This window comes from Archocentrus centrarchus, chromosome 3, assembly GCF_007364275.1.
Source record: "Archocentrus centrarchus isolate MPI-CPG fArcCen1 chromosome 3, fArcCen1, whole genome shotgun sequence".
Lineage (NCBI taxonomy): Eukaryota > Metazoa > Chordata > Actinopteri > Cichliformes > Cichlidae > Archocentrus > Archocentrus centrarchus.
This window is the reverse complement of record NC_044348.1, coordinates 16,580,227-16,592,419: the sequence shown is the minus strand read 5'-3', so window position 1 is coordinate 16,592,419 and position 12,193 is coordinate 16,580,227. Positions and strand designations below refer to the sequence as shown.

At 43.9% G+C, this 12,193-nt stretch overlaps 1 protein-coding gene across 1 annotated transcript; it reads right to left on the bottom strand.

Moving 5' to 3' along the window:
- Window positions 1–1,383: 1,383 nt before the first annotated feature.
- On the bottom strand, window positions 1,384–11,448 carry LOC115778061 (adenosine receptor A2b). Its single transcript, XM_030726077.1, has 2 exons — window positions 10,635–11,448; window positions 1,384–1,920 (listed from the first exon to the last, which is right to left on the bottom strand). The coding sequence occupies exons 1-2, from the start codon at window positions 11,428–11,430 to the stop codon at window positions 1,625–1,627; spliced, it is 1,092 nt and encodes a 363-aa protein (XP_030581937.1). The 5' UTR covers window positions 11,431–11,448; the 3' UTR covers window positions 1,384–1,624.
- Window positions 11,449–12,193: the final 745 nt, after the last annotated feature.

Here is a 12,193-nt window from a genome sequence, read left to right as displayed (position 1 = left end):
CCTGTTACATAAAAAAAAAAAATTAAATAATAATCTGGCTACAAACTCATGTCTTCATAAGTTAGTTCTCTTATAGAGGAAAGATAGCATTCACAAAATGCTAGTCTATACTTTGATCAGTTGAAACAAAAATGTATTAAGTAAAACTGCAGCAGCTTATAGCATAGCAGTGTGGCATTTCTTATTATATACCACAGCATACAGAAGCAGAGATGTTAACTGGAAGCTAACCACACTGACAAAGCAGAGTAGCTCATGCAGTAACATGCTGTCATAGGAGTGAACAACCTTTGAGAACCATGAGTTAAGTTACACTGCTACTTTAATAGGTCCGTTTTGTTCTTTTGTGGTATGTGGTGCAGCAGACCATGCTTAGTTAGTAGAAAAATATGATACAGAAGGATGAGCGGATACTTGGCACTTCAACTTTATTTCTGTTCTGCAACGATACATCTGCAAGTATCAAACTCAAACTAAAGAGTCAAACTGAAACAACTCAAAGGCATCATGCTTTATTTAATAGATTATCCATGTATCAATACATCATTCATTCTTTTATAATAAGGAATTTATGAATCAAACAGTATGCATACAAAACGTTTTTTTTTACTTATAATTTTGTGACCCTTTTGATCCTTAAACACCATTTGCACAGACTTCAATAATGCAACCCAAGCAGAAACCTAAAGGCTAAAATTAACTGCATTAAATGTTACAGAATATCTGAATTCTAATCTTGAGTCATTGTAAATTTACAGAAACCGTTAGCTTGACAAAAACTTCAGTCCGATAGTGTGAGGAATATCTTAGACTTAATATCTCAAAGTAAACAACCATAGCCTCAGAACTTATCCACGTTATCTCTTCCCAGCACAAATGTGGTGACCTTTCTACAGTACAGATGCTTAATTACTTTCCTCCTTGCACCCACTGAAATGCTGTGACTTAAAGGTTAGCTTCTCCAAGCTGTTATATGCCAAGGTCTTTGACGCACAGTTTAACTTGAAGAAATGGAAGATGGTCTCAGTCCCTCAAAGTGCTTCTTATCAGATAGTGACGTTAACAGATATTTCATATGAAAAGAAGTTAAAATGAACTAATTCACTATGCTTAAACATTTGAAAATTTTGAAAAAAAATTGAAAGGCTGATTATATCACTGCATGGAATGGTAAACATCTTTGGAGCACAGACAAGTTTGATGGCTGACTATAAAACAACTAAAAGATGGCTTTTAAGAAGCTGTCTCTAACAGTCAATCTAGTCCCTGCAGCATTGTGAAAAAGTAAAAGAAAAAAAAAAATCCAAATCAGTTCTAAATTGAGCCTGTGCTCCAATCAACTGAATGCTGTCTTTGAAATTTAATTAAAAAATAAAAATATATTACAATCAAATTTTCATAACTTTTGATTTAAACTAGAGAGGAAATTTTAAATGGTTTCCATCACAGCCAAATCATTTACACAGCAATCCTCATGACCCTTAGTTCTCACCCTTGATACCTTACACGGGACTATGTCAACAACATGGGTTCACTGTCTGGCTCAGCCAGACAACACAACATAGTACAGAGGTCACTGCCTGTGTTTGTTGCCATGCCAGTGGTGCTTTTAGGTCTAGAGGTCCTAAGCTAAGGACAGCAGGGTGCAGGTGGATGAGACACTGGAAGAACGTCCATGGACACTGTTGTTGTTATCCAGAACTCCTGATACAAACTGTGTCTTTGAAGTGGTGCAACACCCAATGGTGCCGGCCAATTCAGGGCAGAGGGCCAGAGCTAGTTTTTGAAGGACTAGATAGAATTTCTTGCGGAAGCTTCGGCTTATCCAGAAATAGAAGATGCAGTTGAGGAAACCATTGGAGGTTGGTAGCCATACCACCACAAACTCAACCCACTCTGGTACGCTACTACCTGTGACTGCTGTAGGACAGAAAACAATAAGGCAACTATCAACAAAGTGAAAAATCAACATAGTTAGCATAAGACAGCAGATACTTTCTGCTGCTCCCTTAGTCACAAGAGGTCACCACAGCAGGTGCATATTGTGTCTCCTCTAGAGATCAAACCAGGGATCTTTCACTTGTTAGGTGAATGTGTGAACCACTATACTATGGAGCCACTTATTGCTTTTATATTGTGCTGTCCTGAGGGATTGGAGGGATGTTTCTTTCTGTGGCCACTAGGTGGTGCTTTTTCTGTTTGGGGATTATCGCCATTTCTGCTTATCCTCTGTAACCCGTTGGCAGCCATATTTGTTTTTCCCTTGCACTTTGATAGAGAGCACATTGTGGATTCAGGTAGCCAAAGTATCTGCTATCATCCTCATCTGGGAATCACTATAGGGAGCATAGTCTGTGAGTATGGTTGTAATAAGATGCCTATGTTTGTTTGACATGGATATTTTGTACAGTTAACCAGGTTAAGTTGTGTTTTTGTTTCATCTGGTGTTTCGTATGTAATGTGTTATGTTGATAGCTTTCAGCTAGCCAAGCTAGTAGCCATGTATGTGAAATAGGCTTTAAGATACTGGTAATACATATGGAGCATGTATGTTAAAGGGGGTTCAATGTGTTCATTATTGTCATTATTTGCTTCTTTCATTTCAGTTTTACCCCATTCTCATGCTGTTAACCTAAATGGTGGTGCTTAATAAATCCATCATACAGAGACTACAGTGTGTGGAAGGAGTTGTCTGTCTGCCTAGTGAAGAAGGGGGACTCTTTAACGAGGGCAGAACAGTAAAAAGACTGACTCGACGGTGATTTCAGCTTTGTTGGATAGCTATCAGACTAGCTCAACCTTTCAACCACGATGTCCGACGCAGAAGGGAAAACTCATGACACTAGATCAGTGTGCTCACGCGCATCAAAATCGTCAAGGTTGTCGACACGCTCGAATAGATCAGCAACTAGCTTGGCTGCAATAGAAGCACGCGCCAAGGCTGAAGCAGCACGCGCCAGAGCTTCTTATGCACAAAAGGAAATTGATGTTAAGGTAAAGAAGGCTCAGCTAAAGGTAGAAGAAACATTCCTTGAAGCTACGCTGGAGGCCATCCAGCAGGAGAAGGAGGCAGATGCAGCTTTAGCTGAAGCTACTGTCCTTGAAGCAGCCATGGAGGTGGCAGACAGCCAGACGCCGTCCAGACCTCACGACACTGACCAAGACTCAGCTCGCACATCTGCAGAAAGAACTGAGAAGTGTGTTCAGGATCGGTATGCCTACACAAGAGCCATCATTGACAATTCACAGCCTGAGACTGAGGTCAAGGTTCCCCCAGCTGAGGTAGAAACTCCTCCAGCAGGCCCTAACACTAAGCCACCGACCGATTCTTCCCCAGCGCATAAACCTGTCCATCTAGAGGGGATGCAGCAGTTATTTCCACACGTCCCTATTCACACTGAAGCTACTTCAAGCCAGCGCCACTCAGTGGTTCATTTCACACCTAAAAAGGGAATGGGGCAGAACATCCCACAGTTCAATTCTAAGAACTCATCGTCACCCAGGGATAATACAAGGGATAACGACCAGTCACTTAGAGGACCATACCATGCATTCCAGGAATCCCGCTCCGAGGTCTCAGATTTAGCAAAATTCTTAGCTCGCCGTGACCTACTGACAGCTGGACTCACAAAATTCAATGATAAGCCTGAAAGTTACTGGGCCTGGAAGTCTAATTTCTCCAGTGCCATTGAAGATCTAGATTTGAGACCCAGTGAGGAACTTGACCTGCTAATTAAATGGCTTGGGCCAGAGTCTGCCGAGTATGTGAAAAGAGTGAGGTCAGTTCACATCAGACACCCCGCTGAAGCCCTTAGTATGGTCTGGGGAAGACTAGAGGAGAGCTACGGATCAGTGGAGGCAATGGAGACTGCGCTCTTTAAGAAGCTGGAACGTTTCCCCAAAGTCTCTTATAGAGACCCACAGCGTTTGCAGGAGCTAGGCGACCTGCTCCTTGAGCTGCAGTGTGCCCAGGAGGAAGGTTACTTACCCGGGCTCTCCTACTTGGACACTGCACGCGGCATTAGTCCTATTTTGGAGAAATTGCCCTTTACTCTTCAGGAGAAATGGATGGTGCATGGAACGAGATACAAACGACAGCACAATGTCAGCTTCCCACCCTTCTTTGTTTTCTCCAGCTTCATTCGGGAGGAGGCAAGGATGAGGAACGACCCGAGCTTCACTACTACAACCTCCAGCATTGCGCCACCTAAGGGAGAGAGATTCACGGTGAAGATGTCAAGGACTCCAATAACGGTACACAGAACAGAGGTGAACAATACTCAATTAAAGGATGAAGCTCAAGGGTTGGACAGCCCTAAAAAGCAGTGTCCTATTCATAAAAAGCCACACCCATTGCATAAATGTAGAGCTTTCAGAGAGAAGCCCCTGGAGAGTAGAAAGGCCTTCCTTAGAGAAAACGGCATATGTTTTCGCTGTTGTTCTGCAACCTCTCACCAAGCAAAAGACTGCAGGGCCATCATTCAGTGCTCAGAATGTAATAGCGATAGGCACATCGCAGCCCTTCATGCTGGTCCAGCACCTTGGTCAGTAAAACAAACTATCAGCTCTTCTGAAGAGCATGGCGGGGAGGAAGAGGAGTTTCCCTCTCCTTCAGTCACCACCTCGACTTGCACAGAAGTCTGTGGGGATGGCACTACCGGGAAATCGTGTGCCAAAATCTGCCTTGTTTATGTGTATCCTGAAGGTCAGCCGGAGAGGAAGGTGAGAACATATGTTATCTTGGACGATCAAAGCAATAGGTCTTTGGCCAGATCAGCCTTCTTCAAGATGTTTGGCATCACCAATGGCACCTCCCCTTATACACTGAAAACATGTGCAGGGGTACATGAGACTGCTGGCCGAAGAGCAAGGGGGTTTGTTGTGGAATCCGCCGACGAGAAAACCAGTATGGCCCTACCTACACTTATCGAGTGTGACCAGCTACCTGATAATAGGGCGGAGATCCCCACGCCAGCAGCTGCAAGACACCATCCTCACCTCAGGTCTCTAGCTACCAAGATACCCCCACTCGACACCAAGGCCGAGATTTTGCTCCTGTTAGGAAGAGACATCATCCAGGCACACAAAGTCCTAGAGCAACGCAATGGACCCCCACAAGCTCCCTTTGCACAACGAACAGCTCTTGGCTGGGTAATAGTTGGAGAAGTCTGCCTTGATGGTGCTCACAAATCCTCCCATGTGAACACCTTCCGAACCAACATTCTGGAGAATGGACGACCCAGCCTCCTTAGTCCATGCCCCAACAAATTCAATATCAAGGAGAGCTTCAGCTCCAGTGACCAGTCACAGAATTCTCCTACTTTAGACCATCTATGGCAAACCGCGCCAGCTGACAGAACAGGTCTCATGGGAGAGTCGGTTTTCTGCTACACGAAGGACGATGACAGAACAGCTCCTTCTATGGAAGATCTTGCCTTCCTGAGGATCATGGAGAAGGAATTTTGTCAGGACGACTCGAATAGCTGGGTAGCTCCACTCCCTTTTCGTAGCCCACGGCAACGCCTCCCTAATAACCGTGAACAAGTAAAGAATCGTCTCACTGCACTGACCCGTATGCTCAGGAAACACCCAGAGAGGAAGAACCATTTTGTCGAGTACATGAATAAACTTCTTGAGAATGGGCATGCCGAAGTAGCTCCACCCCTACAACCAGATGAAGAGTGCTGGTACTTACCACACTTCGGAGTTTATCATCCCCAGAAGCCGGGACAAATAAGGGTGGTATTCGACTCCAGTGCCCAACACCACGGGGTGTCCCTCAATGACGTCCTCCTCACTGGCCCTAACATGAACAACAGCCTGCTCGGGGTATTGCTGCGGTTTAGGAAAGAGCCAGTGGCTGTGACAACTGACATACAACAGATGTTCCACTGCTTTGTGGTGCGTGAGGACCATCGGAACTTTCTGCGCTTCCTCTGGTACCGCAACAGTGACCTTGACGATGATGTTGTGGAGTACCGGATGCGGGTCCACATCTTTGGAAATAGCCCATCGCCATCTGTGGCCACATTTGGGCTCAGGAGAGTGGCTAAAGAGGGAGAGGGAGAGTATGGAATGGAAGCAAGGCAGTTCGTTGAGAGGAACTTTTATGTTGATGATGGTCTGATCTCGCTCCCAACAGAAGAGGAAGCCATCACTCTTCTTCAGAACACGCAAGACATGTTAGCTCTCTCCAACTTGCGGCTGCATAAAATATCATCCAACAGAGTTGCTGTTATGAGAGCCTTCCCCGCAGAAGACCTGGCTAAAGGGCTGAAAGACTTGGATCTCAACGTGGACTTTCCACCTGTGCAGAGATCTCTAGGAGTCAGTTGGGATGTCTCTGAAGACTTGTTCACCTTCCAAGTGTCGGTCGCAGAGAAGCCCTATACGAGGCGTGGGGTCTTGTCTTCTATTAACAGCCTTTTTGACCCACTAGGATTCGCGGCCCCTGTAAGCATTCAGGGGAGAAGTCTACTCAGGGAGCTTTCCACAGGGGTTAGTGACTGGGATGCCCCTCTCCCAGAAGAGAAGTATAAAGAATGGAAGCTGTGGAGAGATGCTCTGAAAGAGCTGGAACAAGTCAAAATTCCACGCCAGTATACCTCTATCTCATTCAGCCAGGCACTACATAAAGAGCTATGTGTTTTCTGTGACGCATCCACGATTGCCATAGCCGCTGTTGCCTATGTGCGGACAACTGACGTGAGCAATAACACAGATGTTGGCTTTGTGTTTGGTAAGGCCAAGCTTGCTCCACGCCCTGAGACGACGGTTCCACGGCTTGAACTGTGCGCAGCTGTCTTGGCTGTGGAAATAGCAGAAGCGATTGAGGATGAGATGGACACCAGATTCGACACCGTGACATTCTATTCTGATAGCAGAGTGGTCTTAGGATACATTCACAATGAATCTAGACGGTTTTATGTGTATGTACACAACAGAGTGCAACGCATAAGGAGATCAACCAGCCCAGAACAGTGGAAATACGTCTCTACTAATGATAACCCTGCTGACCTGGGCTCGAGGTCAGTCCCAGCAGGTACCCTGACAAGCTCAATATGGTTGTCAGGACCAGCGTTCCTCTTGAAGTCAGCCGGGCATACAACAGCCTCTGCTGCCTTTGACTTGGTTGACCCAGAGGCTGATGTTGACATCCGTCCACAGGTTGCTTGTCATGCCACCGGTTTCAGCAGTGATAGATTAGACCCTAAACGGTTTGAGAGGTTCTCAAGTTGGCGATCACTGACCCGTGCTGTAGCAAGGCTTGTACACGTTGCCCGCACCTTCAAGAAAGGCAGCGCCTGCAAGGGCTGGCATATCCATGAAAAATACAATCTTAAGGAGGACTTGGACCAAGCAAGGAACATTTTGGTCTGTAGTCTGCAACAAGATGCCTTCGCTGAGGAATTGGAATGTATTAGAAAGGGAAAGGACATTCTGAAACATAGCCAGCTCTACAGATTATGTCCTTACATCGACACTCTTGGTCTTCTAAGGATCGGAGGACGCCTGTTCCAAGCGAGCCTAGGCAGAGACGAAATTAATCCCCTAATCCTCCCTGGGAGGAGCCACATCACAACTCTACTCATCCGCCATTACCACGAACAGGTACAGCATCAGGGGCGCCATATCACGGAGGGTGCTTTGAGAGCAGCTGGCCTGTGGATTGTTGGTGGAAAACGGCGAGTTAGCAGCATCATCCACCACTGCGTTAAATGCCGAAGACTACGCAGAACAATGGAGACTCAGAAGATGGCTGACCTACCTGTTGACCGCCTCAGTACAGACCCACCTTTCTCCTTTGTAGGGTTGGACGTCTTTGGACCATGGATGGTCATGACTCGTCGGACTAGAGGAGCAGTAGCAAACAGCAAACGGTGGGCGGTGCTCTTTACATGTATGAGCACCAGGGCCATTCATATTGAAATCATTGAATCAATGGACTCTTCGAGCTTCATAAATGCTCTGCGGCGATTCTTCTCTATCCGAGGACCAGCCAAACAAATAAGGTCTGACTGTGGCACAAATTTTGTGGGAGCCTGTAGAGAGTTGCGGCTAGAGTCTCTGACAAGCGATAAGGAAGTGCAGGGATATCTGAGCAGCAGTGGTTGCAAATGGGTCTTCAATCCCCCGCATTCATCCCATATGGGAGGCAGCTGGGAGCGTCTGATAGGTCTGACAAGGCGCATCCTTGATTCCATGCTGATGAAGATCGGTCCATCAAAGCTTACCCATGAAGTTTTGACCACATTCATGGCAGAAGTTTCGGCAATATTGAATGCTCGCCCGTTGGTTCCTGTATCCACGGACCCAGACTCCCCACTTAGCCTAACACCAGCGACACTTCTGACACAGGTCAGTGCACTTCCTCCACCCATAGGGGAATTTGAAGAAAAAGATCTCTACCACAAGCAGTGGAGGCAGGTACAGAGTCTCGCCAATATCTTTTGGCATCGCTGGAGGACAGAGTATCTTCCTACCCTGCAGAGACGCAAGAAATGGCAAAGGGAAGAACGTAATCTTCGCGAGGGCGACGTCGTCATACTGAAAGAAAGTCAAGTTAGAAGAAACGAATGGCCTATGGGCATGATCATCAAAACGTTTCCAGGAGCAGATGGGAGAGTTAGGAAGGTTGAGGTTAAGACAATGAGAGAGGGTTCATGCAAGACCTTCCTACGGCCTGTCTCAGAGACTGTCCTACTCTTCTCCCCAGAGACCGATTAAAGTTTACTTTCTTCACGCTGTGTATCATTAGTGGTGGCATCCTTTCAGATACCAGGCGGGGAGTGTGCTGTCCTGAGGGATTGGAGGGATGTTTCTTTCTGTGGCCACTAGGTGGTGCTTTTTCTGTTTGGGGATTATCGCCATTTCTGCTTATCCTCTGTAACCCGTTGGCAGCCATATTTGTTTTTCCCTTGCACTTTGATAGAGAGCACATTGTGGATTCAGGTAGCCAAAGTATCTGCTATCATCCTCATCTGGGAATCACTATAGGGAGCATAGTCTGTGAGTATGGTTGTAATAAGATGCCTATGTTTGTTTGACATGGATATTTTGTACAGTTAACCAGGTTAAGTTGTGTTTTTGTTTCATCTGGTGTTTCGTATGTAATGTGTTATGTTGATAGCTTTCAGCTAGCCAAGCTAGTAGCCATGTATGTGAAATAGGCTTTAAGATACTGGTAATACATATGGAGCATGTATGTTAAAGGGGGTTCAATGTGTTCATTATTGTCATTATTTGCTTCTTTCATTTCAGTTTTACCCCATTCTCATGCTGTTAACCTAAATGGTGGTGCTTAATAAATCCATCATACAGAGACTACAGTGTGTGGAAGGAGTTGTCTGTCTGCCTAGTGAAGAAGGGGGACTCTTTAACGAGGGCAGAACATATATTATATATATATATATATATATATATATATATATATATATATATATATATATAAAAATAAATAAATAAAAAAATAAAAAATATTTAAAAAAAAAAAAAGGGGAGGGGGGGGGGTCACCTTTTGAGGTGCGTATCTTTTCCCTGAAAGCAATGATAAGCAAACAACCTATTTATAGGTTAAGTGACAGGTCAGGTGCAAAGGAAGAAACTACAGTAAAACGAGCATTTAGACAACAGCACACTGAAGATTAAAAACCATCAGCTTCATTTTGCAGGATTTTCATCCAATATCAGATAATTTACAGCACTCTTTAGAAAAGGTCTACACTTCTAAAAATATCAGCTATAACTTTTCAGTTTTGACTACTCCAAGACAGCACATGGCTGGGGTAAATGAGAAAAGTCAAAAAAGGTCTGAGTCAGAAAACTGGCCTTGAATCAGCTGTTCATGCCCAGAATTACATAAATAACTCAGAACTATTCCTCTCAGCACTGCCCTGCGTTAAAAAAAAAAGAAATATCTGTAAAAGGGGAAATGGAGCTAGCAATAGCCATTTAATAAAATTTTGAATAAACAATACTAATCAAATACCTACTTTGGAATTCTGTTGTCTTTGAAAACACAGAAATACACCAAGATCAACAAGTACCTTTGAAGTTTACCTCTTCCAAACAGATTTACATTATAAAGAACTGCTTAAACCTTTAAAAAAAATGGATACAGAAATGTTTAATTTCCTTTGTGCACCCAAGGAGCCACCAGTTATCATAAAAGCAGCTTTAAAAATCATGCTGTGATACATCCTTACTATTAAATAAGGGCACGAGGAGCTCTCAGTAAATGCCACCTAGTCTAGACATAAACATAGTCAGGATACACTTTCTGTTTACACTGATGCAAGAGAAATCTCACCATACATCAGCTTTTGCAGTGTGTGTGTAAATATAAATGTTCAGTTGTAGGGGTTGTGTCACAGTGTCCCCTTTAGCCAGTTTAGTCATGTGATTAAATTCACAGAGGGCAGTCAAATGCGGAAATGATCATTAGGATCTATATAGGTAAATTTTAACTTATAACTTGTGGTGTGCAGGAAAGCCTTTATCAATAGACTATTGCGTATTAGAAGAACGCTTTCAATGGCAGAGTTATAAGCAGAATTACAGAATTCACTCATCACAGTAGTCATTAACTGTTTCTTTTTTGAGCTCCACTTTAAATATTCCGATGTTTTGCTTACCATTGTAGATTATAGCTGCCATGCAGGGAGTCCAACAGGTGTAGTAGGCTGCCATCACAGGCAAAAGCACTCTGGAAGGCACGTTGAGTCTGCTGCGCCGCGCACGGTCATATTTGCGCAGTTTCAGTCTCTGTCTCTTGGCCGCGCACCAGACTTTAAAGTTTGCAAATGTCATAATGATAGAGCAAGGGAAAAATATTAAACATGTCAAGCTTAGGGAGTATCCAACATTTGTAGAGTAAGATGGGTTGCAGACCAGCGATGCGGTGGAAAATTGAACTTCGATAATGCCGTCTGGTACTGATATTGGCGACAGTAAAATAGGAGGGAAGCACCAGGCGAAGGCAATCAGAAACAGCGTCCTTTTCCTTGTCAGCAGGGATGAGTATTGCAGCGGGTAAAACACCGCAATATACCTCTCCAGGCTTATTGTGGCCAGTGTATAGGTGGAGTAGACGGTGGCATTGCAAAAGGCCACAACATGACAAAGAGCATCTGGCCCTTCAGTGTAGTCCTTTAGCAGACTCACCCAGAGATTCAAGGGCATGACCAGCAGTCCGAAGGCAGAGTCTGCAGCAGTGAGAGAGAGGAGAAAGTACCGAGAGTTTCTTGACCAGCCAGCCACCGAGGAAGTAATGGCCAGGAGAACTGCAATATTTCCCAAAGTGACCATGACGCCCAAAACGATTATTGCGCTTACTTTGACGGAGCGGTGGGACAGCTCCTGCAGTTTCTGTGAGTCCAAATCTGACAAGTTGGAGTCGCTAGAAGTCGAGAGGTTAAGTGTTGTATACATTGTTCTACACAGTGATATAAGTGGAAACGAATCATAAGTCAAGTGAAACACAAACACACACACACACAAAAAGGGAAAAAAGTTGAAGAAACTTTTGTAAAGAAATCAAAAGTATGAGCAAAATATGTGGCCTGTCACTACTAGGCTGCCTCTACAATCAGCAACACACCTGAGGCAATTAGTGCTGGGTGGTAACATATACTGCAACAATGTCCCAAAAGTGCTTTATTCATTACAGCAGTGGGCTGATAACTGTTTTTTTTTTAAAGTATTCATTAACTAACTCTATTTTATTATCATAATTATTTTGTACATTCTATGCTATTTTAGGTATTTTGGTTAATTTATTGTGTTTCTGCAATATGATAAGGCATTGCCCACATTATCTCTATACTAATGATCTAAACGATCTAAAAATAAATTTTTTTCACTCAGTGAGTTGCACTTGAGGAATATAAATCACACAGGCATGAAAAACCATCTCTGAGAATTATTCAAGAACATTATATTCTCTTTAAGTATAGTAGTTTTTTTTTATATCTATTATTGTGTGTAAATATTGAGCGTTATATGTTGAGATGTTTCTCTTGCAACTTACATACCACAATTATGTTAATACAATTATTTGTCTTTGTATTATTTAATAGGTTCTTATAAGCAGCTGCCTAATCTCTTCATAGTGTGACTTGTTTCTGAGAAATAGGAGTCAAAAGCAGCCCCACCTTTCTATGCAAAACTCCTTTAAGTTAGTCCTATAATTGTC

What these genes read in the sequence shown, in the direction of transcription:
- LOC115778061 (XM_030726077.1), bottom strand. Translation starts at nt 11,430, where the DNA reads ATGTATACAACACTTAACCTCTCGACTTCTAGCGACTCCAACTTGTCA. An exon ending in GGCAGCTATAATCTACAATG is followed by an intron (nt 1,921 to 10,634) that starts GTAAGCAAAACA and finishes TCTGTCCTACAG; the next exon opens with CAGTCACAGGTAGTAGCGTA.